This window comes from Anomalospiza imberbis, chromosome 6, assembly GCF_031753505.1.
Source record: "Anomalospiza imberbis isolate Cuckoo-Finch-1a 21T00152 chromosome 6, ASM3175350v1, whole genome shotgun sequence".
NCBI lineage: Eukaryota > Metazoa > Chordata > Aves > Passeriformes > Viduidae > Anomalospiza > Anomalospiza imberbis.
This window is the reverse complement of record NC_089686.1, coordinates 48,793,240-48,820,295: the sequence shown is the minus strand read 5'-3', so window position 1 is coordinate 48,820,295 and position 27,056 is coordinate 48,793,240. Positions and strand designations below refer to the sequence as shown.

The 27,056-nt window shown below is 39.8% G+C and overlaps 2 protein-coding genes across 6 annotated transcripts in view; one reads left to right on the top strand and one right to left on the bottom strand.

Annotated features, from left to right (window-relative positions):
• KCNC1 (potassium voltage-gated channel subfamily C member 1) overlaps positions 1–17,379 on the top strand; it is a 123,336-nt gene extending 105,957 nt beyond the window's left edge. For both annotated transcript variants that reach the window (XM_068194046.1, XM_068194041.1), the window contains one exon: positions 15,268–17,379. In XM_068194046.1, the coding sequence (XP_068050147.1) occupies positions 15,268–15,449 (182 nt within the window). In that variant the 3' untranslated portion in view covers positions 15,450–17,379. The remainder of the gene's footprint in view (positions 1–15,267) is intronic.
• Positions 6,856–27,056, bottom strand: part of SERGEF (secretion regulating guanine nucleotide exchange factor) — a 140,942-nt gene continuing 120,741 nt past the window's right edge. For 2 of the 4 annotated variants that reach the window (XM_068194049.1, XM_068194048.1), the window contains one exon: positions 6,856–9,094. In XM_068194049.1, coding sequence (XP_068050150.1) covers positions 8,978–9,094 — 117 coding nt within the window. In that variant the 3' untranslated portion in view covers positions 6,856–8,977. Of the gene's footprint in view, positions 9,095–22,246; positions 22,501–27,056 lie in introns of all 4 variants that reach the window. The other 2 variants (XR_011000210.1, XM_068194047.1) reach the window with 2 other exon arrangements.

Genomic DNA, 27,056 nt, shown 5'->3' with positions numbered 1-27,056 from the left:
TTGGGCCCCGTCCTTCACTTGTTCATCACTGAGCCACACCAGTCCACCTGATCTGAAACTGAAAGAAATCCAGGTGTCCGAGAGGCACTTGATTTGCCGCAACAAAACATGCACCAGTAAGAACTGAGAAACACAATGGGATTAAGTTTCCTTTTAGATGCTACGAATTACAACTATGGACTATGTGCCAACAGCATTCTAGCTGCCTGAGCATTTTTGGTAAAGTACTTCTATAAAGGAAAGATACACACCTTTATCCTCACACGAGGAACTTCAAAAGAGCTGGCAAACTTCTAGGCAAGCTACAGCATCTGCAGCTACTGATGGGAATGGAAATGTAAAGGAATAGTATCCCTACAGTATCTAGAGGAAGTAGAGATTAAACCCAAAAAAAACCCAGAAGAAACACTCATGGCTCTGGTAAGTGCTAAATTATACACAAAAAACCCAGGTTGCAGCCGAACCTTTGTCATCACAAAACTCTACTCCAAAAGAAACACAAGGAAGACCTCAGGCTGTGTTTTAGGCATAGAGGAAAGGCTGTACATAATTAGAGAACTCCTTTGTAGTCCTTGATACAGCATTATGTACTTGATTTCTGCTTTATTTTCTCCCAAGAACTATTTTTCTCACACTGTTTCTATGCTGTCATTCTCAGAAGATAAACTTCTTACCTCCAGAGGTAAGATCCAGATTCATCCAGGAGTTGCTTAATGAACAACTTTTCCTCTTCTAACGTATTAAGAATCCAGAAATAGATTTATCTGCCCCATTTTTTATTTAACACTGACTCAAGGGCCCAGTGCTAATTCTCCATTACCATAAGGAATACCAACAATTCAGCCCTGTAAATCCCATGTAGGTCTTCACCTTCCACTGCACTTTGCATCTATCTCAGCCTTAGAGAACAACTGTCATTCTGTGCTACTTTTTTACGTTCCCCACTCTTGTTTTCATTTAGGTTCCCCTCTCTGCTCATTCTGATTTGAGGTAACTATGTCTTCTGGGTGACTTCTATAGACCCTTCAGAAACAGAACCATGCTTCCCATCCATTGCCCTTCAGAAGATGCTCTAAAGCTTAAGATCTGTTTGACCCCAGAGTTCCCCTTGCACAACAGTGGCAGCTCTGACAACACAGGGTGAGAGGGAAACAAGAGAAATGGAGAATCTCAGAAGCTGTTGCATTGAATCCTAAGGGAAATTTACTACATCATCCCAGCTGCCTTGCAGTTAAGGAGCTTTTGCTCGGGTATTATGATTAAAACATTAATTTCTTCAAGCCTGCCCCCTCTCCCTACAGGAGGCGCATGTCTTTATTAAAGCATTAAAAGTATCTGTGTGGGTAGATTCTGACCTCAGGCTTTAGTAATGCCACCAGCTACTTCTGAGTGCACACCATTGCAAGTAAGAGCAGAAGCTGGTTTTGTAGTTCAGTTATACTCTGCCTGTTTCCTGTTGTAAAGGGACATCTGTGTTTCCTCCTCTGTAAACTCAGCTTTCAGCAGTGAGTTCCCAGCTCTAAGACCCAGTGCTGGCCCTTCATCTGAACCCACTGGCAATTAATTAGTGGCTTATTACTTGCTAACATGTAAAGCTCAAACACACCTTCTACATATACAGCTTTTCCTCTAACTGCATGAAGGTACTAGTTTTTTCTGGACCATCCTGATGTGTCTCCACAATTGCAATTTCAGACAGAATAAATTTCTGAGAAGAAGTTTCTGCTTTCTCACTCCAAAAAAACAAAAAAAAAAAAAAAAAAACAAAAAAAAACCACTGTGATAACGGCCAAGCGCAGCAGTCATTCATTAATCTGGATAAAGTGATTTTTCATATAAATTGCCTCCTCTCTCCTTAAAGTTTCAGGGCCAAAAAGACAATACATCACTGAAACAAATGTCTGCTAGGACAAATGAGCTGACTGAAATACAGAAGAGAGCAAGCAGGGCTAAGGCAAGAGCATTCAAAAAAGAACTGAGCACAGAGCTGCTCACAAAAAAGATATACTAAAGATATTACCCTGCCAGTTTACATATCCCTTTCATAGTTTCAAAACAAGGCAGCTTACTTTTCTGATTTCCATATAAATCCTGGAAGGAACTTTGCCTCTGAGCTCACACACAAACTACCTTCACTTCAGGAAAACATGCTTAAATTATGTAGATTATTTTTAAGTCACTCACTTACTTGAGTTGGGGCATAAAATACCTGTGTGTTCAGAACTCCCAAAACCTCTGCATTCATGTAGGACTATAGGTGCCCAGTTTTTCTCCTAGGGAAATACAAATGTTCATTTGCAATCAATAACAATATTTTAATTCAAATTGAACTGAATGTTCAAAACCAGGTCCAGAACTGCATTTCTTGACTTTCTTTATCTGACAAAGCAAATGCTATAACAAGATATCTTCCCTGTCTCAGCCTGGCAAAGCCAGGTTTTCAACTCTCAGCATTCACTTGAACATTTAAAAAACTTCATGCAAGTGCATAGGTCCAAACATCTCCAGGTACCAAATATTAAAAGCGCGTGCTCCAAGGCTTCCCTTGTTTTTCCTGCTGCCCAAGCTAGAGATTCCTTGGGCAGCAAAAGGCAAAATGTTGCATTTGTGTTAGCTCAGCTGTCACTCTGAGTTACCTGCACTGCCTCTGGACTCAAAGGGCTTAGCAGGGATGACACAGCCTGCGCAGAGGCTGCTGACTGTGAGTCACACCAGCACAACAGCAGACACGGCTCAAACCCAGGGAAAGCAGCTCAGTAAGGGGCCACGCTTTGCTGGGGTGGTGTCAGTGCAAGTGGGTGACTGGAGGAAAGGCAGTAGCTCGGGAGGTGGGAAATGAGAAGGACACAGGATGAGTTTGGAAAATGGGTTATGTAAGCAGGAGCAATGGAAACAGCAATCAGCAGTGAGTGGGAAAGAAGAGCAAGGCGAGAGTGAAAGAATGGCAGTGAGATTAACTCGAAATAATCAAGAGCCACTAGCCTACAAGGCAGAGCCTTGGCCTGGGACTCAGGAAATGGGAATTTTATTCTTGACTCACTTGTGGACATGCTGGGTTACCTTGGTTGGGCCAGTTTAATTTTTTGTGCCTCAGCTTCTGTTTCTGTGACATTATGCTCTTTTTGACGTGTTCTGATCTCAAAAGAGGAAAAGCCATATTTAAGAAGGAATAGTTATCTACTCAGAATTAAGGCACCAGAGGAGAGAAGCATCTCTTCATTATTTAAAAGGTGCCTGTCTGCAGAAGAACACAATGCCCCTATAGGGCATTTATAGGGGATATAATGCAATTATTTCCCTGTCTGCAGAAGAACACAATGCCCCTATAGGAATCCCTTTTCTTTTGTACTTTAGAGCAGAAGATTATTGTGGAAAATGATTAAGCACCCACACAGTTAAAATGACAGAGTATTTTCATTACTGATTGGCAACTCCTCTGCTGCCCTAATTTAGGCTCCACATGTCTTCATGCATTCAAATCAGTAAAAACAAAACAAAAGCTAAACTTGACATTTGCAGCCAAAAACTAAAGTCATGTCAGAACATTAAAAATCTCCCAATTCTTGGTCTTGCTTCTAAATACAAAAAAAAAAAAAAAAAAAAGTAAAAATGCAGTCTGCTGGCAAAGTGTCCACATATACCATATAATTATGGTGACCAGGGAGTATTGGAAAAATATTGAATTGAAATTCTGAAACTCCACTTACAATGTCTCGACCCCAAGACTTGAAGACAGAACTCCCCCCAAGACTGTATAGTATCTGGATAATCAGGTGGTCTACAGGCAAAGCAGCCTGGAAACAGATGAGGAAGTTGGACATGAACTGAGAGAGAGGCTAGCCAACTCAAGAATTTGACTTACACTCCACCCATACCAACTTGCAAAGGTACATCTGGAAATTAGATGAAATCCAACATGTCGCAAAACAAAAATGCCAGAGAAAATTGTGCAAAATAAATGTCACCCTTGAATTTTCTCATCTTTCAGACAGCTTTTATTCAGGAATAACTATTTTGTTGTTCTTGTTTCCAATCAAGCAAGAATGTGTTCTCCCAATACTCTAAATTTATGCTTCCTCACTCTCCCACAAGGAAACACGTGGTTCATCCAGGCCATGATTCAAATACAGAGACTATTTTTGCTGCTGAATATTTTCAGTCAGATACTCTATTTCGATGTTTTACAGAGGCACTGATGAGTAAAAACTGCTGCTGCATTAAAAACAGGTGAATGCTGAGACAACTGACTGATGAACCTGAATGAAATGCACAAATAGCTCAAGACTGTGCCTGACTTCAGTCCTTTAACATCTAAATGGGTTACAAAACAAGGGCTTTACACACGCGGTTCCTCCAAATTAACTTCAAAGGTACATATCATACAGACCTACATCTTCACATATATTCACCCAGTAGAAAGCCATTTCCATAAAAGCAAAGCATTTAAATTCAAGGCTGTTATTCTTTTTAACATAGAGCAAAAGATGCAAGATCAGCATTTACTGGGAAATAAGAATAGCACAAAAGCTAAAGGAAAAGAACAAAGCATGTACTACCTCTTTTTTGCACATGTATCAAAATATTGATATGTAAAAAGTTAAAGTGGCCAATTATTTTTGTGTCAGCTGGAGCTGTCAGCAAATTCCATGTAAGCTCCACTTTTCTACTGTGCACATTTTGAACCACAATCAAAACCACACAAGAAGATTCTCAACCCCAGGCTGCACCCATTCCAAGCCCTTGGAATTTTCAGCTAGTAGTAAATAGCATAAGCAGCATTCAAATACTGATCAAAAATTCTGGAGTCCTTTTCAAGAAAATACCTAGCTAAAAGAAAAAGCCCAAGACTTACCATGCACCACAAAAATATCAAAATTGCTCAGAGTGACCAAGGTCTGTCATTGTCATGATCTCTAACATCGAAAAAGGAACTGGAAGTGCCAAAATTACTTAAACCATGTTTAAATCAGATTCAGAGTTCATGGAATCAAATGGAAAAAATAGTAAGTATTTGGTTAAATGCTGGACTAGATCAGAGGCTTGATCAAAATACTTCTGAGTCTGCAAGGTGAAGACAGAAGTTGCTGTTCTGGCTGAGGAGAACTGGAAATTTCAAGATGTGCTGTGAATGCGAAAAAATCCAAACACTGCAGGTCAACAACTCACATTATTATAAATAAACAGTGGAAGAGGGAGAACAATAACATCTACAAAACAGGATAGTTTGTCTCTCATCTCACTCCCACCACACCGGCAGGCTGGAAGGCTGTTATGCCATGAGATTATTCAGTCCTCAGGAGCTGTGTCTTGGCTCTGTCCTCCCCCTCCTTTTCCCTATGTTTTAGCTGACTGTATCAGGCTCTCTATTGCCATTCATTTAAATGTTTTTCCATTGTCACCTTTCTCTTGTACATTCAAACTGATCTCCTTGATCAGTTGTCCATCCCTATCTCTAAATCTCACGACTCAACACATGCCATAAAAAGCACAATCAAATCACTTTCTCCCACCCTCCCCACATTTTCTCTGTGCTCAAAACATGCAGCGGAGCAAAATCTCCTGCCACTCATTTAGAAGTGACCTTTGTGGTGATCGCAGATGGCAAGACTAGTCAGACACCAAAAGGACTGCCCGCATGCAGACAGAAGTCAGTGTCGTATAAGGAGTGGTGACTGGGAAAACCATCCTCCACCTTTCAAATGAGCACACCTCAAATCCAGAGCCTGGCACACTGAGCACAAAAGCATCAAGCAACTCAGAATGCCACACCAAGTCAAATAACATCGGTGACCACCAAGTGGCCCAAACAAATCCCCCAAGAGGCAGAAACCTCTGACACAACACACACATCATCTCACCAACATTCTTTGAAACTGAACAGGAACGTCTTTGCGCAGGTGCACATAGAGGTTGCATGAGTAACATCTGCAGATCTCTTAGGACTTCAAATAACAGAAAGGCACACAACAGCTTTCTTCTCATTCTTCCCATCCACCCAAAGGCCTGAAAGTTCTCTAGACTGAAGGTCAACAGTTCACAACTTGTTCTCCCTCATGAATGTCAATTCACTGGCAGGTTTGCTTATCTTCAGGAAAAGGGAGGGGAGAGCAGCTGCACAGACACTTGCTTAACTTGTTCCAGGGTCTTTTTGTAAATATATATATATTACAAACTTTGTCAGTTTATTTCCAATTGAACCTGAGTGCAGAATGCTTATGTAACAGGCTTCTTGCTTTGTTTATCACAGAAGACCTGTTAAAGAACTCTATGAACCACAGCATGCTGGGTCTGCATTTTGCCTTGCAGAGACTGACCTTCTCCATGAGGATTATCAACAGGCAACACTCATAAACTCTTAACATCAGCATGGAAAGTTGTCTTCTTCCACCTGATTAGGAACTTTTCACTGTGTGTTCCCTTCCTCACAGAGAAAGCCATAGCTGATTTTGTACAGTGCTTTATTCTGCAAACAAAGCCACTGACATACAAAACAGGGCATTGACTTCTGAAAGAATGAGCAGCAACTCGGTTTTGACAGTCAGCCATGTACCTTCTACAATGAATTCTATTCACTCTCTGTACTACAGCAGCACCTAGAAGCCCTGACTGAAGACAAAGCACTCACTACGTCAAGAAAAGTCATTACTTCCCAAAGTCTTCAAGCTATATAGGCACAACAAAGGAGAGAAAAACGCAGTTCTTGCCTTTCAAAGATGAAGATCAGATGCAGATATGAAACACCAGATCAGGGCCAGGAACAAACTGACATACCCCTTTCTTTCTTCACTTTATCAACCCAAATCATTCTTTGTGTTCCAAAAGTGTGTTCACATTACAGGCATGAAAAACTGTAAATTTCAAATACCCGATTCACATTTATTTGTTACATAATTTGTTGGACTCCTCTGCAATGAACTGCAGCTACAGCACACACAGTCACAATATGTCCAGTCCAGTAAACCTCATGTAAGGCACATATTGGCTGTGATTAATCAAGGAACAGACTTATTTAGAGGAGATGATTACTGAAGCAAAAGAACATGTTTATTTGGTACACAGATTTTGCAGAAATCACAAATAGAAACCTCATACAGGACTGTCAAAGAAAGCACGAGAAACTGTCCAGTGCAAATAATAGAGAAGCTTTGGTATCCAGAAAGTGGCATTGAGAACAGTCAATAAATTTAGATAATTAAAAGTGCAAGAGGTCACAGCCTGGAACAGTATATTGCCATAAAGAACCACAACTAACACATGGATTAAAAAAAACATTTTACAATAGAAATCTTAATTCTGCATATTTTGCAGAAGACTCATTTGATTATTATTTTTTGTATCTGTAACAGCTAAAATCAGCTTCATAGTCTGCTCAAGTTTCTCATCTGTTGAATAGAAAAATAAAATACTCTTGAAAGTGAAGCCAAGAACTATAACTGCTGTAAAACCAAGGCTGAAAAAACCCATGCAGCCCATATTATCACCTTAATTCCTTCCCCTTCATATGTAAGCTGATATATCATTAGAAGCTCTTCCTGTCCTATTTCCTAATAGCCTTTCTCTGAGCATTTTGTAATTCTGTAAGGCTTCTTCCTCAGCAAGTCTGCTTTAAAAATTAAACCACTGTTTATCAACAGTAGGTCTCATTAAAAGGTGCATTTACTACACAGTAGAATTCTCTATATTTAGAACTTGAAATACATTAAATACCACAGCAAATGTAAGTATTGTGGGTGGTAAACATCCAGTTTAATGGCATCCACTGTATTTGTGTGGAAAAAAACAGTTTTATAAATAGCTTCCAAAATTTTGCTACTAATAGGCAAACACATCTCATTTAACACTTTTTCCTTTCTCCCACAAGTAATAGGCCTATGTTCTCTGTCAAACCCCCACCTGGAACAAGTGCTGCGGGCATGCTGTGAACAGCAACTCAGTTGGGCTGCAAAACAGAAGTGAGAACTAACCTGAAATTATCAGGAGCATTCTGGTCTGCCTTTTAGACTGGAGAACTAGTAAAATCTTTCTGGTCAGATCTTGATGTCTTCCTATTCCAAGGCATGGTTTCCAAGATGGAAACACAGGAGCTACTTTGGATCAAGCTGTCCTCAACAGCTACAACAGACTTATGCCCTTTGATAGGAACCTTTTGATTGTTTCTAAGAGCTCTTAGATTTTTTCCTTCCCTAAGCAGTAGCTTCAGAAACTTCAGATTTGGTTTGCAAGTTAATGATAACTTATGCAGGTCTGCATCCCTGTAAATCTATAATGAACTGATGTCTGGCAGAGAACATAATCAATGAAAAATACTGCTCCTTTCACAGTTTAATCAAGACAAAGCTAGTTCAAAAGGGCCTCATATTCCCCTTTTGCCAGCCTTCTAAATTATATTGCTTCTTTTCTTTTAATCCTAATCTTCTGCTTAAAAAGTGTGTATGCATCTAGTTATGTTCACCGGCATTTCTTTGTGACACAATTTTCTGAGCTGCTGGGAGCTCACAACCACAGCAGAAGTTGGCAGGTGCAACATTTCATGATGTAAAGATACAATAACAAAAACCACCTTTCTCAGACCATTTCTTCAGACTGAATTTATACCAGTAAGCCATTAAGCAGTCAGTTTCTTCCTCAAAGACTTCTCAGAAGAACAAGAAAATGTAAGTCTGTCTTCAGTTGCATTGCATCAAGGCAGAATGTCTGTAATTCTGTCCATAGGTAAGAAAGTCAATTCCCGTGGCAAGAACCCAGGAAACAATTTTTAAAATATTACAGCTTTTTATGCATAGTTGTTCCTTTGGGATTTAGGAAAAATATCTGCAGTTTCCAACTACTGTGCTAATCATGGGCAGTTCCCCTGTAGTGCCTTTGAGCTGCACAATCCAAAGGTGTCCATCCACATCCATGATGTTATGATTCCAGGTGTGCTGGGTCTAGTGAGGATTTTGACAGAGGGCCATGGAGTGTCCTGCCCCACATCCAATTAAGATCTGTTTTGCACAGCCAAGAGCTTTGACTGGCTTTGGGACACAAACGTTTGCTTCGGTGCCATCACCACACATCCCATGTTCATTCCATCCCCAAGAGAAGCACTGGCCACCTGAAAGAGAGGACAGAAAATATGGAATAAACATCACAGAAACACAACAGTTTTGGTTAGTTCCATATTTTTAGCAACAGAAGAGAGATCAAAATAACAAAGACACTTGAAAATCACTTAGTAAATACATAGTTCAGTATTTATGCAGAGCCCACAGAAATCTCTCTGCATTTTAAGAGCCCTCCCTGAAATGATGTAGAATCTCTGTCTTTCAAGTTTCCCCTAGTAAGCAGAAGTATGATAAATCAAGAGCAGCATGATAAATCATTCACAGCATGATCTGCAGGACTGGGGTACACAGAGCCACAGTTTAGCCACATTGCATTTCATTCCTAGCTTCAAATTCACGTCACCTTTTTCCTTTAAATACAAGTCTTCAACATCCTGCCCTACTCTTAATCATCCTACCTCTTCTGCTTGCTTTGACATCCTTTACTGCTTTTACTATTCTTATTTTCCCTCATTATTATTTATTTTTGTAGCATCTACTCTTTCATATCCCAAATAACAATTCATGTATTATTATTACCCTATAGTTCTCTTTATTGAAGCACAACATGCAAATTTTGTTCTATAAATGGCTGGCATAATAAAAAATCCACCAAAACTTCCTTATTCTGAACTACAAGTACTATTTCTTCCCTATTTTCTATTCTTTATTTGGCTACCAGAGACTATGTCTGTGACTTTCTGTACTAAAAAAGAAAGCCATCCTGCCATATAATCATGTTTGTGATGCCATTGTTATTTTTGAAAAGCAGCAGGTAATAACAGCAGGAGGCAGCATTCTGGATTCCAAATAAAGAGAAGAAAAGTGCCAAAATTCACCAAGTCTAATTCCAGTCACGATTTTACTTTTCAAAATTCAGAAACAAATTACTGCAAAGCTAGCAGGGCCATTTTCCCTGCAAATCCTGTAACATTTCAATGTCCTCTGCTCTCTTTACATTATTAGTATATTGATGTTCTCCTCTTGTGCAATGAAGTGTAAACATTACTGAGGCCAGATGTAACTAAGCAATGACATTTCATTTCCCTGACAATCTTTAAGGCAATGGAACACAACAAAGCACCACCAGAACATCCCAGTAGCCAAGGCATACCTCAGCTGATACACAAGTTCTGCCCCTCTTATCTCAGGAGTCACCAGATGTTCTCATGATTGTGCATGTGCAATATTGACAGCCCAACCTACATCCCAAATGCACTCACATGTGCTGCCAAAAATCTGAGTGGACAACATATCCCATTTAAATATCAACACAGTCTCCTACAGGTTAATGGGATTTTGCTTTTTGGTAAAGTTCCAGGAAAAAAATGTTTCTGTAAATATTAAAAAGCAGAAAAAGACACCTCAAGCCCATACTGGAGACACATCTCAGACTAATCATTCAAGGAAATTGCACCTAAGAAAAGACATCTTTTGGCACAGTTAATATGTGAACCCTGCAGAATGAGCCAAGCTTACATATGTAACGGAAAGAGAATGCAACATGTCCTAACTTTAGTAAGATCACTGTGGTAACTTTTTGTAACTAGACACCAGCAATTACTACAACAATTTACATGCTTCTGTGAAGACCCACTACATCTGTTTAAAGGGTTTCCTGATTCTTTTGTCATCCTGTCCCATCAGGACAAGAGAGAGGAAACCAGAAATTTTCTGGTCACTTTGTATTACAAACTGCTCAGTGGAATATTATTGGTATAATAAATAGTCAAAGAAACAGTGCATTAGGACATTAACTTTTCAAATTGATAAACACATCCAGTGAAACATCTTTTGAAAAAACATCATAGAAAAATTTACAAGCTAGGAACACCCCAGACAAGAACATCTTCCCTAAAATAATGATTGTGGAGTCCTTTCCAGCCTTTACTGCTCCAAGTGTGTTGAAAGGCCACCAAAATAGATTTTTCTACATGATTCCAGTGATCTCTAAGGTTACTGAAATGAGAAAAGAGTGAAAATTGGCAAAAAATATATATAGAAAGTAAGTAGGATTTATGAATGGTCTTACACAAAAATGCCTGGTACATCCTTGCAGACCTGGCAGAAATGTGAAGAGATGAAAGGGCAGTTGACAGGTATAAAATGACAAGCCACAAAAATGTTTCTCATCACCATGTAGTCAGAGCCAGGAAAGCCAAAAGGCAGAGAATTTTTGCTGTGCAAATGGAAGGTGTAACTACCACATCTGCCTGTAGAAGATTCAGTGAAAGGTTTGTACATAGAAATAGCCAAATGCTTGACTTGTGTCAGAGAAAGCAGAATTTGCAGAAAACACACCAAGTCCATTTTTTGGACAGTAACATATTAACAAAACTTCTTGGAGGAGGGCTGGGCAAAATGAGCCTGGTGAAAGTGGCCAGGAGTGAACAAGCAGCTATGCGAATCACTGGCACAGATGCCAAAGCCAGTGAAGATCGAAGGTAATGAAGCATCTATTTCAAAAATGACATGAAAGGAATATCTGCAGAGTTAAAGGCAGACCTAAGAAGAACTAATGGCTAGCCTCTGGACAAAGAGCACCATTTAATGGTTTTTTCCCCTTTCCCACATCACCCTCCTTTTTTTTTTTCCTTTTTCTTCTTTTGTTTCTGATTGCTTATATTCCCAGTTTATTGCTGATAAAAACACAGAACCAGCAGCCCTACATGCCTTCACAAGAAAATTCAGTTTCTATGTCTGTGCCAGACCTTCCCAGCATGGAAGAACATTAGAATGATGTGCATTAGCACAGCTACAAATTGCTTCTAACAAAATTTAGAACAAGCACTGTAGCATGTTCTCCAACCAAAGGATGTGTGTTCGGTGAAGTGAGGGAAGGTTTAACTTAACCATGTTACTGGTTAAGTGAAACCACATATAATGTTGCATTTACTTTTCTCTTTTAAAACATAAGTACTCAAAGTACAAATCAAACCCACAGAACTCACATGGCAGCACAGCAGAATCCCAAGGGAATTTCAGTTGCATTCACAGTCACATTAATGAAAGTTTAGAGTAATGCTGCAGGATTTTTCCCAAAACATTAAATATACAATACAGAGGGACAACAAAATTCTTAACAAATCTGTTTTGGTTGAACAACACAAGAAGAGGCTACTGCTCTCCTTCAGTCTGCAATAATTATCCAGGCCTTTCTCAAGGTAACTGAAGTGACAACGGCAATCTAGAGGTTCATTAAACTGGAGAAAAGTATTCCTAGGTAAAATAAAGCTGCATCAGATTGGAGAGAATTCTGGTGAAAGAAGAGATTTTAGAGTTGCTCCTTATTACTGAGTGGAATCTTCAGATGGAAGAATCAATGCTAGCAAATAAAGTGTTCTGGGTGAGATTCACTGCACTTAACTTCAGCCACCTAAAAAATCAAGCGACTTAGCTACAGATCATTATCTTCTGTATTTCTCAAAAGCAAATGGAGATATCCAGCAGAGTGAGAGATTCATCTCATCCAAACACTGGTGTGAAAATCAAGTCTGTCTCACTTGGGTGATGATAAAGGGAGACCAGGATCCCCTGTTCTAGCCTTGGCATATCAGTTTTATGCAGCTGAAGACAGGTTATATTAAATCACATCTTCACAATTGGTCTGAAGGCAAAGCAAGGAAAACTGGAAACAAGGAAGCTGCAAATATGACTGCAGCCTAGCTGCAGGGTACAAACAGTCTGCTTCTACACCAGCCTGTGCCCTGGAGGCTTATCACTGAAATCTTTAAAAGCTCCTCTTTTCTGTTTCTCCTCTCTTATTTTTTCCACCGGCAAACAAGCAGAAGTTTGCCTTAAATACAAGCCAAGTATCTTGAAGTCAAGTTATTCAAGAGAGAGTTTCACATTTTTAGGGAAATGTTTAAATGTTTTAGTACAGCTCTATTATATTGGCTCTGTGCTCTTAGCAATAGTCCACAGTACTTCAAATTATTATACCTTTTTTTACCTTAAATTAGTGCTACTCTACTGTTTTGTTACAGACAAAGTTACAGTAGGCAGGAGATCAACTCAGAACAAGTCACAACTCTTTAAACAGCATCAGGCCTGGACCACAAACAAAATTCAATTGTCTCAACCACCTTCCCTTGATTATTTTCAAAATTTCACAAGGAACAATGTAACACTATGCAGAAGGAGATTTAGACTATACTTCTCTCAGGGAGTCACAAAACACAAATTACTATGTTTTCCTGGTATTTTCAGGCCATCTGGTGGTTCAGGGTGTCCCATAAAATAAAAGGCAATAAGCATGCCTTTAAACTTTTGTCTTTTTAATAGCCACAATTCTACCATTAGTGAAAAAGATCTGCAATTTTAAATTGTAAGAAACAGGACTGATATCAGTTGCTTTCTGCAGAAACACATGGAACTGTATTGGTAATTAAAAGGGAAGTCTAGGCATTGTGCAAACTATCATTAAAGGCAAAGCTTGGTAAGTGGAATGTATGATGGCATCATCTCAATACACAGCTGTACCTCCAAAACTAGGAAAGAAGCATGAGAATCACGTTCAGTTTTTATTATGGAGCCACATTTTCAAGGAGCAAGCTGTCCTGTGCTCCAGGCAGCCCATCCAATTGCTGTACAACCCTCAGAAATGTGTGTCTGGCCTTCAAGGGAGTAAGCTGGATAAAAATCAGACACACTGCAGTGCTAACACAATATACAGGTAAGAAACACCGTATGTTTTTGATATTAAGTACAAAGCCGTGGTGCTAAAGGCATACTGATTTCAAAGTAGCCTCCAGCCCTGCCCTCACTCCACCTTTACCTCATTAGTAGCTCTCCTCAGGCAGTGGACCTAAACCACTCGGTCCCCTCAGCAGTGGTTTTACACAAGCAAAAAGTGGGCTGACTTCAGGTCATGTGTCTGTGGTTCATCCTGGCACCTGGAAAGAACGACTTTCAATGTCTTCAAACAATTCATCACAGCAAATGCAAGGAGCCTGCACTATGTGGACATCTCTAAACTAATATGTTATGTGAACTATTATTTTTTCCCAGCAGAAGCTCTGTTTCACTATAGAACCTTCTCTCTGGCTACGTTTGTATCTTGTGTAATACAGCAGGGACCTCAAACTGGGTCACGGCCTCAAGGCCACCTGTCAGAATATCCAATTACAGCCCATAACCACCTACTGAAGAGAGTCAGAAAATCAAACTGAGAATACAATATGCCTAGTAGGAGCTTAGGCATGCACAGTACTGCAAAATGCAGCAATAATCTCCACACATCTCCTTTGCAATTAAATTTCACTTGGGAAAGTCTAATTTCTAGTTTGTACTTCGATATCAGTGTCTATGCCACAAACAGAAAACAGAAAAGCATTACAGAGCACATCTAATCTTTTCTGTTTCATTTCCACAGCATATAAGTAGCCAAGAGTTACAAAATGGGAAGGAATCGTGTTTATGATAATTTCCAAGGGCAATGTAGCACATCTGCCACAGCCTGAAAACTGTCTGTGGAGAAGGAGCTCCACATTCCAGCAATGCCTGGAAGTGGGGAAAAACACAGTAAGATGTCACTTAGCAAAAAAAGTCGTAGCAGATCCATGCAAGCATGCTGTGCATTTTCCTGTGCACTGTTTTTAGCATCAGGCAAATAACTGAGCCCACCCCTAGAGGAAGTACTATCTAGCCAAATTACAATGACAATAGAAATTTCATTCTGTTCTCAAAGGGCACTTCAAAGCAGGAGGTGAATGGCTCACTGCACAAATTATTACATATCTGTTTGAAAGAATCACTCCACATTACATCAAATAAACAGTTTAGGTTACCACTCAGTCTAGTTTATGATAGAATTTATTTTTTCCTTCTCAGTTATGCATAGTCATTTTGAACCAAAAAAACAAAAGGAGGAAGACATTCACAAAACTGTATCCTAGGATTTAAAAACAACAGACTTGCAACTACAGATTTCTTGGGCTGCTGCACCCATGTATTTTTTGTGGTGGAACTGAAGCCCTGTGGGATGGAGATGGCTGCTTTGCTGTGTGTAGGTAGCAAGGACAGAAATCTACTGCAAGGATTATCTGTTCACATTTCTGTTTCCATGGGGAAACATGAATGGTATTAAAAACATGAATGGTATTAACTATATCTAAAGCTCACAGGTGCTACACGAGGTTTGTTACTTTGGTTTTACTCAAACTTGTCAATTCCTTCCCAACAGGAAAGCATCTCCAACTCAACACAGAACAAAACCTGGGCTCACGACTTTGTTCAAGACTGAACGTAACTGGTCCACTGACAATACATGAGGATTATATCATACACGAAGCAGCTGCAGTGCAGAGAGGATTAAGCATTAAAGATGCTTTTTTCTACACCTGTAGAAGACAAGAAAATCTTTGAATTTTGGTCACTTAAGTACAGGACAAAAACACCTGACAGAAATTAATTAATGGAGAGATTTGTCCCGAAGCTCTGACTGTGGCACTAATGTCTGTTCCATCAGGATATCAGACATGGCAGAAAGTGACATTCATTCAAAACTTACACCCCTGCCTCTCACAGTGACAGGCATTCAATGTGTCACATTGTTTAAACTTTGTAAGACCAGAACTAGACAATCACAGTCTCACCACAGAGCCAGAGACTGCAGTCTCATGACCCTCTGTACCATGTGAAACAGAACATGCAGAGAATACCTTATACCTAGTGCTTAGTAAGAGGTCATCCACGCAAGGCAGAATGTCAGAGCTCATCTAGAAGAGTGCGAGTCATCCAAGTGTCCCATGGGACCATGTGGTGCCATGGCCATTTGTGCCTGTGAATTCTGGGTAGTAAAGCATTACCATTTCAAACTTGCACACACTTCAAACTGACATAAATGATGACACAAAGAAAAGGAGGGGACAACTGTGATTCGTCTGACCTACAACGTTACCTCCAAGACCTAGAACCGAAGGGCATCTTCAGCACAGGCCTAGGAAAAGTCATAGATGAACACAGAAGCAAGAATCTGACAACCCCCTTAAACTGCATTCCAGTCCTACATGTAGCTTTCACAGCACTAAGCAAATCAAAGAGCAGGAGAAATGACAGCCAGCAGGACGAGCAGCTGCATGCAGGTGAAATGGTGCTTCCTCCTACTTTGTTGGCTGAAGCCTAAAACAAGAGACCCCACTGGGCTCTCAGGAATTTTCTCATCAAGGAAGAACAGCTAGGTTGGAAAAGGATATTTTGGAAGTGTTTTGGTGCTTAACATACTTCATATAGCAACCCTTTGTAGAACACTGGTCTACTTACAAGCATGAGCTTTAAGGCAATCCCACAGACCAGGCTACAGATGACTGTCAGTCCTTGGCATCTTATAAAAAAATACTTACGATATAACAAAAGCTGAAGAGATAGTCCATATGGTTACATTTACCTACAATTTCTTCTCTTCTGACTGCTATTCTCTTCCTCTGAAGGGCTGTTTGCACTGAACAAAAGTGAGCGTTCTGGGATTTATCTCTGAAGGTGTCCTTTTCTGCAGAACACAATTCTCCAAGTCAGAACCAAGAATTGAAATGTGTAAACTTTCCACATGGACATCTTATGTAAAATAGCTTTGTGTTTAAATGGGCTTTATTTTGAACTTCTTCCCTTTCATTTTCCCTTAGCAATTTGCAAGGCTGCATTTTGGTCAAGTTTCAAGACACATGATATGAATGTGCATTTCTGTTGAGTGAAGTCTAAAAAAACTGCTTGTTGATATTAAACAAGTGAGGGCTTTTTTTCCCCCCCATGCTTAACAAGTAATCTGAGATCAATTCCAGCAGTCATAAGCTAAAGTGTTAGAAATGCAAAGAGAAAAATCAAGGAAACAAGTGGTGACTGAGTTGCTAAGTTTCCATCTTACTGATTGAACTGGTAGACTTTCTCACTGCTACGCAAACATCGCCACAGAACAAAAGTAGCTGCAGCTCAGCAGTGATGATAGTAGGATGCCTTATTTTGCAAAGTTTCAAGTTGTGATCTTGGCGTATCACAATGGCTCAGATGGTGGCACCCCTACAAGTGTCACAGTGCAGTTGCAAAAATGACAGTACTGTAGTACTGCACACAGTGAGAGCTTTAAAATACATAGCTCAGTAAAAGCTATAGCATAGCTGTAGTCAGAGAGAGTTCAGGGTGCGCTAACCTTCCTTTCTGGGCAGGATTTGTGGATTAGGAGTTTCCTCTGTGCTGCAACTGTTGTACTTGAGTTAACCCACTTGTATCTTGTTCAACTGTGCCTACTTGCACTGTACTGTAGTGCAAGTGCACATCTAATAAAACTCCTGTGGGTCATGTGCCTTGTCTTGTCTGTCTGTCTCAGTCTGTGCCTATTGGTACAGGGACTTATACTCACCACTGTGTGGGGGTCTAAACAAGGTAACTCTAGACCTACTCAGATACAACAAGGGTTGGGTCATTTGAACACTTAGAAGAGGAGTAAAAAGTGGTAACGGCCTCACATTCACACTGATGCCATTTGCAGCCACCATTGTCCTCCTCCTCAAAGAATATAGTTCTGTGAACTAACAGGACCCCTTTCAAAGAAGAAAACAGACAGCTGACAGAGCTATGACAAAAGATGAAGCCAAGCAATAAAAAAATCCCATGATTCAGATTTCAAACACAAACCATAGAGAGGTTTACGTCAAGTGTGTGCACCAAAGGCAAGTCACGTTTTCTCAGAAGGGCTGATGAAACACAATGCTCTTACATAAGGTTGGCTGTGCATTGCTGGACTGGTGTTAACTTCCAATGGGAAGTGAAACTGTTGAATACTGAAGAAAAACAATTCAAAAAAACACCACAACAAAACCCTAAACAAACTGAAAAGTATTAACACCATAAACTGCACCCTCAGTCCCATCCACACAGCTAAGCCATTAGTATGATTTCTGCCAAGGAGGACCAAGTGGTCCAGCTCTTCGTATTTCTTAAGGGCTAGGAAAAGATCAGGAACTTCAATCATATCACCCTGTCAAGAAACTTATGCAAAGTAATGAGCCAAATGATGTGTATCAGATGGGATACACGAATTTTCTCCACAGGTAAGCAATAGCTAGGGAGACCAGGACCATAGGAATAACAACTCTGTCCTTTTAACTGTACTTTTAAAGCAAGAGTTCACTAAGGGTCATATTTCACTAAGAGCTCTGGGAAAAGTAAGCAAATGGTCAATACTAGCTATGAAAGAAGGAGTGGGTGAATAGGCTTTGCCAGCTATAATTAAAAACAAGTATTACCATTAAGAATTTAAAATGGTCAGGAGAAGAATCAAAGCAGACAGCCTATAAGGCAGGATTGGATCTGCTTCTCCAATCATCATTTCAAAATCATACATGACTGTTGAGTGAGGTCTGGGAGAATTGCTTGCTGATATTAAGCAAAGGAAGAGTTCTGCCATTAATATGTGTTAAAACAAAAGGCGAGTTTGCTTAGACAGAAACAAGTTTTGGCATTACTTCTGGTGCAGAACAGAGGTTCTGGGCAAGTTTAGCTTGCAAACTTTTACCTTTTATTATCTGTACGGACAAATTTTACTCTATTGTCCATTACTTATATTCACTGAACTATTTAATTACAAACCCATAATTCTTGTTGGAAAAAACAAAGCTGTTAAATTTCAATACCAAGCTGGCAAAATATGAGCACTTCAAGCAATGCACAGGGCTAAACAGACCCCAGACCTGAGTGGCAGAGAGCAGATTATTTTACATATTCTGGCCAAATAGTCAGAAAATAACCTTGCTGCAGTCCAGCTTCTTCACAGTTCTACCTTCACCCTCCTCTGTGGGTCAGATACCCATACATTCACCCTTCACATCCTTCTTACCTGATCTTCCCTAGAAGTGCACAAGGCAAGGAGAGAAACACTGGCAGAATTTGGGATGCCACTGAGTGCCAAGTGACACCATTGTAGCTATTCTGAATAGGAAATGCAAACAACATTCCTTACCCATAACATTCAAGGTACATTTTGGGGACACCTCACCACTGTGCCTCCATCAGTAGAAGATGCACCTAGATTCTGAACTGGGGGTAGCTCCTTAAGCAGAGGGAATATATCAAGTCAGTCCTTGGAAGAAAGGCAAGCACAAAACAGTGTCCTGAGATGAAAAATTCTTGCAATCAATGCTGTAAGATGTCTTCTGAAAGTTCCTGCTCTGCTACATTTTTTGGGTGCTGGCAAATTAGCTAAACTGAAAACAGCATTCACGCATCAGGTGCAGGGATCCGAGGCTGGAAAGTAAAATCTGTCGCTGGCACAACAACAGGGAGAACAGCTGATGGGCAGAGGGATTCAGAGGCACCATGCCAGCTCCAGAAGGTTGGAGACCAGAATGGACAATGCAAGCTGGGTCCCTGAGATGCTGTTCAGCACTTTCCCATCTGATCCTCTGCATAACCTCAGGGAGAAGAAGAAACTAACTGGACTAAAGACAGGAATATCTGACACTATTTTGGAAGGACTGTATCTGCCAGAGACCTGGAATAACAAAGTATTCTTCAGAATAAAAAAGATAAACAAAACAAATACTCCTATCTCTGAAATAATATTTGACCAAATTAAGAATTCAGGAGGTTTGCTCTCCTCACTTTGGAGGAAACAGAAACACTGGAAATGTGAGCTCTCCATACATTGGCCTAACTGCTCTTTCCCGTGGCCATGCAGAAAGCCAGTTTCTTCCATTTTATATTTGGCACTAGACTAATTACACAGCAGGAGCAGATATAGAAGGCAGCCTAGAAAGAAAGTGAGACAGAAAAGGATTAGGTAGATTTTAAAGCCACATTTGGCTCTATAACAAATATTTATCATTACTCACAGAGAAAAAGCAATAGTGTGAAAACCTTTAAAGCGATAGATAATAATACTAAAAAGATAGTGTAAAGGACCAAAATCCAATCAAGCCCAAACTTCTGGTAAAACAGAAAGCTTCGGTTTGCAGCAAGAAAAGCAATAGTTGATATGCTTGTGTGTCCACAGAACTGTGTATGTAACATCCAAACAAATGAACACTTTACATAGTTCTCACTAACCTGCAACAGGAATGTGAGAGAAGCTGAATTTATCCTTTACTCTGCTGGAAAACAGAACAACCAAATATGAAGATGACAAAGCCAGACAATGTTAAGATGTTTTCTTAAAACACTTTGAAATGTTTTTTTCTCTGGTTCTGTAATAACTTAAGGCCTGCTGAACACCAATCATGAAAATAATCCTTGTGCAGAACAGCTAAGAGATCCTTACTTTTCAGGCTCACTTACTAACAGAACTGTAGTTCTGTTCATGGGTGAACCAAAATGCAATTCTCATGATTCTGGAAAATGAACTCCATCTCAGTGAGACCCAATATATGGAGGTTTCTTAAATCTATTCAGGAATAGGATGAAGCAAGAATAAGAATTTTAAGCATCCAATCAACCTAGTAGAAGTGATTCATGTTCCAAATTAATCTAAAGATTTTAAAATGCTTGGATTCCCTAAATCAGAGCCTTTTCATTTCTTTCAATATCGTTTTTCTTGGGGGGAGAGGGAGGAGGCACTATCAGCATTTTAAAGCTCTCTGTAATAACTACTGACACAGAAAGGTTAAAAATTAAGAACATAATCTTTACTTTAAAATCCTACGAAGGATACAAGAACCATCCAGGTCAAAGTATTTCAAGATGACCACAGCTATCTATGTGTCTTTTCTTTTTTGTCCAAAAAACAGATATGAAAAAGGTTTACAACACGAGTGGCAATACTGCACTTAATATTTGTGTTTGCAAAATATTTCTATGTATACATACAGACATGTATTCCACATACAGCTAGGGATGTTTGCTTAACAGATTTCATGCTTTCAGACCTTGCATTGATAGTGACAACATGATTTGTAGCACAACACGATTTGTGTCTCTGCACACATCCCTCTGCAGAAGTTCACGGTGTTTTGGAGTACCTGAGTTTCTATAAGTGGGATTCAACTTGCCTAAGCCCAAAACATCCATGGTGTATGTACCTGTGCATGCACGTAGCCATCCTTCACAGAGGAATCTAAATCATCTCACACGCCACTGACAAACAGGCTGTTTTAGAGTTTTAGGGTTCATCTCACCCAAAGCAAATATCTGAAGTCAAAAGAATCCTTCTACCGCCACCCTTTTACCCATCTCTTCCTCTCCACTGCCTACAGATATCTGACTAGCTCAGGCAGAGTTCAAAGTTAAAGCAGACAGACCATGCCCAGATGCCCAGCCCAACCTGCTTTACAAACTTGCTCTCAGGAGACATCAAGCTTTCTGAAAAATAGGATGCTTCCCAGGCAAAATCAGAAACCCCCTGAGATTTCAACTGTCCCCCAAATCCTTAAACAATTTTGAACATACTTATGCACTTTGATTGTCCAAAATGCCATCTACGCATAGAAAACTCTGAATGCTGTGCACCTAACAAAACCTTCCATAGCAAGATGGTGAGCTCTGCATTAGGAGCTCCCTTCAGCAAGCACCAAGCTGTGTCTTCTTAGTTTTACTGCATCTTTGATAACTAGTTTGTTCAAATATACACCAAAGGGACTTCCCAAGCTTTTTCATCTACCTGATGGATTGTTACCAATTTCTGCATGAGAATGCCTATTATTACAGAAGAAACACATTACATTGGAGTAACTTCTTAAGAAACGGGAATTATGTTTAAGCAGCAGCTGTTGCTTTGAACACTTTAAATCACAGTGTTGAAATATGGTCTGAATACTCTCGGTTGCTCTGATTTTCAACACCTTCTCTCCTAGCCAGCATGTCTTGCTGAAAGGTTGCTCATGGAACTGTTTACTTTCCAGCATGAAAGGTTATCTTTTTCAGAAATTTCTTAGGAAATCTTTTTAATTAATTAGTCTACAGTTCCCACAGCACTTTATTGAATTCTTTTTTTTTTTTTTAATTAGTTATTGTGGGTTTTTTGGCTTGGTTGGGGTTTTTTTATTTGTTTTAGAAAGCTCCCAAAGCTCTCTCAGGCAGAAACATTTCTTGCTCTCTCTGCAAGAGATGCTTTTTGGATGTTTTTGCTACTGAGAATTTTTATTGGCTCTCCAGGGGACAATTAAACAATGACAACATTGTATTCAGCCCAAAGCATAATTCTATTTTTGAAGGTTTCATTTGTCTAACATGATACTGACCACAACTTTCCTTCTGCAAGGCAATGTAATTCAAGTTCAGCCTCATGTCAGTGTGCACTGGCTCGACCCAAGTCCCAGGAGGTGCAAAAACTACTTAGCTGGCAATGTGATTAGGTAACCAGTTCTTCTTCAGGCTGACTACATGGATGGATTCAAAGCTGCTTCTCCAACTGGCAAACAGCAAAGGTCTTAATAGGATTTAAGAAGCAAAGGCAATCCTTGATGGGAAAGGCAAATTGGACCAATTGCTTATCCTTGAAATGAAAAAAGAAGCCATGAGGAAAAAAGTTGAGTGCAACTGAAAGCAAAACCCTGAGTGATGACTAATTCTTTCATTTCCAGCTGTTTCTGTTACTCTGTTACTTTGCTCCTTTTATCCATGTGACTCCAAACTTGCTCATTATAGAGAAAGAATTACCCTGCACCAAGCAGAGCTATAATCCTCATTCCTGAGCTCTGAAGGGATCTGGTCAGACCTTCCCTCTGACAAATGGCAGAAACCATCACAAAAAGCAGCAGACAGCAGGGGACTAAACCTCTGAGTGCAGCATTACTGGCTAAGGGCTACTCACTGACTGTGCTCTTTCTGCGTTTTCCCACCTCATTTTAACTACTTTAGGTTGTTATCTCTTTAGGCCAAGGATCTACTGCATGGTCTGACTTCACCTTGAGCCCATGGATGTTGTGTAATGAAAATAAATAATTAAAAAGCTCTAAAAATCTCTATTGTATTTAATCATCCACGGGTTTATGTTCACGGTGCTCTGTAAATCTGGAACTTGAGAAAAGAAGTGAATAAAACCCCTGAAGCGAAGGTGTTATTTGGTTCACCCATGTATGTAGAATACATTTGAAAAAATGAACAGTTAAATTTAACATGAGACATCATGCACTTCATTATCCCTTCTCACATGGTGACTGATATGAAATAAACCCATATTGCTTTATTCAGTAATGAAAAAAAACTTCATGAAGGCATCATTAAGGCAAAGGTGACTTATATAGGCCTGCTTTTAAAGAGTGATTTCCTGGGAAAATGCTCCTCAGTGCTTTTTTTCCCCCTCATCTGTAGTCCAGGGATATTTGACTATCCCAGGGAACATATTAAAAGTTCACAATTTACAGGAGTAATTCATACAACATCCTTAAATTAATGGCCATTCAGAACAGAGGAAAGAAAATAATACGGAGTGAAAGCAGAACTCAGTTAAGTAGAGAGAAGCCATGCTAAAAGCCATTTGAGGGCTCCTGAAGGCATATGGGATCTGTTGAGACAAAAAGCTATTGCTAGGAGTCAGCGTTGATTTCCACATTCGTGCTGCACAGACCCTGAGGATTAAGTGAAGCCCGGAATTCCGGAGTCAGGAGAACAGCAGCATCCTGTGAGCGTGACAGTTCTGCCTCTGTGGAGGGCTACAGCTCACAGGGCTGTAAAAGGCATCTTACTCCTTTTTTTATGGAGCCATCATCTCTGAAATGAGATTATTTTTAATTCACTTTGGCACTTATTTCTTACCTTCCACTTTCTGTGTCCAGCACCTCTTTCCCCCTAAAAAGATGTCTTTTGTCCCCTCTCCCTTCTGTCCTCATCCATCCAACATTTCTGCAGACCCCTGCATGAAGAGAGCATTAGCTGCAAATGTACCAGTGCAACAGAGAATCTGTGCTTGGTACCTCCTCACCAGCAGTGTCTCTTTCAATCTTTCTGCCAATAAAGGATTTGAGGGGATTGCAGGAGGTTTACTCTCAGTGCAGGAGGCTAAGAGCTGCACTGTGTAACTACAGCGACAACTACTGTGAAAGCTCTCGATTTTTACTGACACGCCTTGCAACACCCCATGGAAAAATTTATACAATTAGAGAAACAGAAAATTAAACATCCTAAAGGCCAAAGGAAAATATTGTGGTGATCTGCATCTCCATGTATTGCTTAAATACTTCCTCGTGGTAATTTGCTTCTTTTACTGTACAGTGGTAACATTAAAATAGCATTTTAAAATTCACAGTTTCAACAGTGATTTAAGCCTCCACAATGCCAAAGCAGAAGATACACTTGTAATCAGCTCAGAAGACACTGTAGCATATTGCTGTATTTGATAGAGATTCATCACTGGGAAACAGACACTACATAAATGGAGAGAAGAATAAGGTGCACACATTTTTTCATAGAGTAACAAACATTTGCATAGGGATATACTGAATTATTCATCTCTGACAGACAAGAGAAAAGACACATCTTTCTAAAAGGTATTTCTCTATCCAAAGGATATGCATTTTAAAGGATTTTCCTGTGCTCACAGCAGCTGAGAACTGTGTGAAAATGATACTGAGATCCTTTGTCCCAGTCTTAAGAGTTCTGTGACTTGATAGACAAGTTTGACATTCCAAATCCAACAGAAGAGTTTTAAGCTCACAGTAAAATATGAATATGCTGCAGTCTGAAATTGCCTCAGATATCCTGGAAAGTTACCAAGTCGCTTACGTCGTGCTTGAAAATGCCACCTCTAAATGTTCATCCAAGGCCATGATCCACCGTGCTGGAAAACTGATCCTTGCTAATGGCCACCATTTATAGCCTTAACATTTACTACATTGCTTCAGTTCTCTCCAACAGCTTAAACAATATGAATCAAAAACACTTCCAAAGATTTTAACAATTACCACCAGACTGAGAGCTAGACCTGCAAAACTTCAACCTTATCAACAAAGTGGATTTGCATGGTCACAGGAATTGCCAGTTTTGCAGTAAAGGAATGGGACCAAAACACTTTACCCCAGCTGCCTGTCCTCATTTTCTGCTCTGCTGTCCTGATTTATTTCTCTTAAAAAAGCACAATAATCACAACTACTTTTTTTTTTTTTTTAATCATCATCCAAAAGAAAAACATTTAATAGCAAGGTTTAGGGAAAATACTGAGCTGTTACTATAGCTCTACTGAATCTAATAGTCTTGCAGTACACAATGCAATCCAGGCAGCCTGGAAAGGATGAAAATGATGTGTTGCTATGGAAACAGGAAGGCACATGTTTAGGTTGCTCATCCCTGAAGAGCTGCCCCACCAATATCTTTAAAGTCTGCTAATAACATTTAATCAATTATTAGAATAAAGTGAATTTCACCTTCTGTTGGACTTGGTTGACCTACTATCAAGCTCTTTTAATGTTCCCTGCATCCAACTATGCCCTACAACACTAAGAATGAATTTATGCACAAACACAATGTTAACATGCACTTTTCTAGTTCAGCTACTTAAAATTATTATTCCACACAGCAATAGATACCAGCTTCCCAAATTAAAATCTTGTGCATGTAGGAAGGCGCTTTTAAATTTATTAATCAATATGCCATCCCTCCTCCCCCTTCAAAAAAAAACCCCAACCATATCAACTCAATAAATCAGGCCTTTGATTATTACTGGCTTAAGACCATTGAGCAGGGATATGCCCATTAAGAACGTGACAATTAGCCCAGTGCCAGTGTTGTCACTCACCAGACACTCTAAACATCTGCTGTTTCCTAGAAATTGTAGCTTCCATCTAACCATGACATACCTGCAGACAGATCTTTCAAAACACTGGGGCTTTACAAAGTAAAAATGCATTTCCAGACAGCCAAACAGAGAACAGGTCAAGTTGTTTGCTGGCAAAACTCCACTTATTTCACTATTATCATAGCAGAGCATCTGGCTCCAAACATGCAGCCACTAATTATCTGTACAGTTAACTATGTCAGTACACTTATTTGTTATTATACTGGGAAATCAATAAGCAAGACTTGGCTAATGCTACTACTAACCTATTAAATCATTCTTTATAAATAACTGAGTACAATGTTAAAACTACCAGCATGATAATAAACAGTTAACAAGCTCTGTATTCTGGATCACAAAACAGCAAAGCAAAGCTGAAAAGACAAGAAATCCATACTGTGAACAGGTGCAGTCTTTTGTTTGTTTGTTTTTTAATGTAGTTGTGGTTTAACTCAGCAAGCAGTGAAACACCACACAGCCATTCCCTCACTGCCCCCCAGTGGGATGGGAAAGAGCACTAGAAAAAGGTAAAACGTGTGGGATGAGATAAAGACAGCTTGATAGGACAAAAAAGGAGGAAATAATAATAATAAAAATGATAGAAGAATACACAAAAACAAGTGATGCACAATGCAAGTGGTCACCGCCCCCCAGCTGATGCCCAGCCAGTCCCCTAAGCAGCTGCAGCTCCCTTCCCAAATTTTTGCTCAGAACGATGCCATATGGTATGAAATATCCTTGTGATCAGTTTGGCCTTGCTGTCCTGACCATGTCCCCTCCCAGCCTACTCGAAACAACTAAATCATCAGTGTGTTGTCAACATTTTTCTCATCTGAAATCCAAAACACAGCACTTCAGCAGCTACTAGAGGAAAATTCACTATCCCAGCTGAAACCACAACAAGAGTCATACATTATAAATTATTATCTTAAAATTTTAATTAATTTCCATTCATGTATACAATATTCTTCTGTTTCAGTATTCCTGGTAGAAGGACTCCAGTGGTTCATTCACACAAGTCATTCAGGAAGAAAACCAACTCTCAGACCTACCAACCATAAATCTTGACTGCACTGAGATCTTGAATCAGAGTTTTAGAAGTACCAATGTCAGAAGAGATATGAGTGACAGCAGGAACAATATGCCCTTTAAAGAGGCCAGACTTATCTGGTTTCAGCTTCAGAGATATCAAGTAGGGGTGATTTTCCACACTCTGCTCCCAGAACACACCAGCACTGTCAGGAATATGACTGTCTCTATCCACTGTTATATTTAGGATT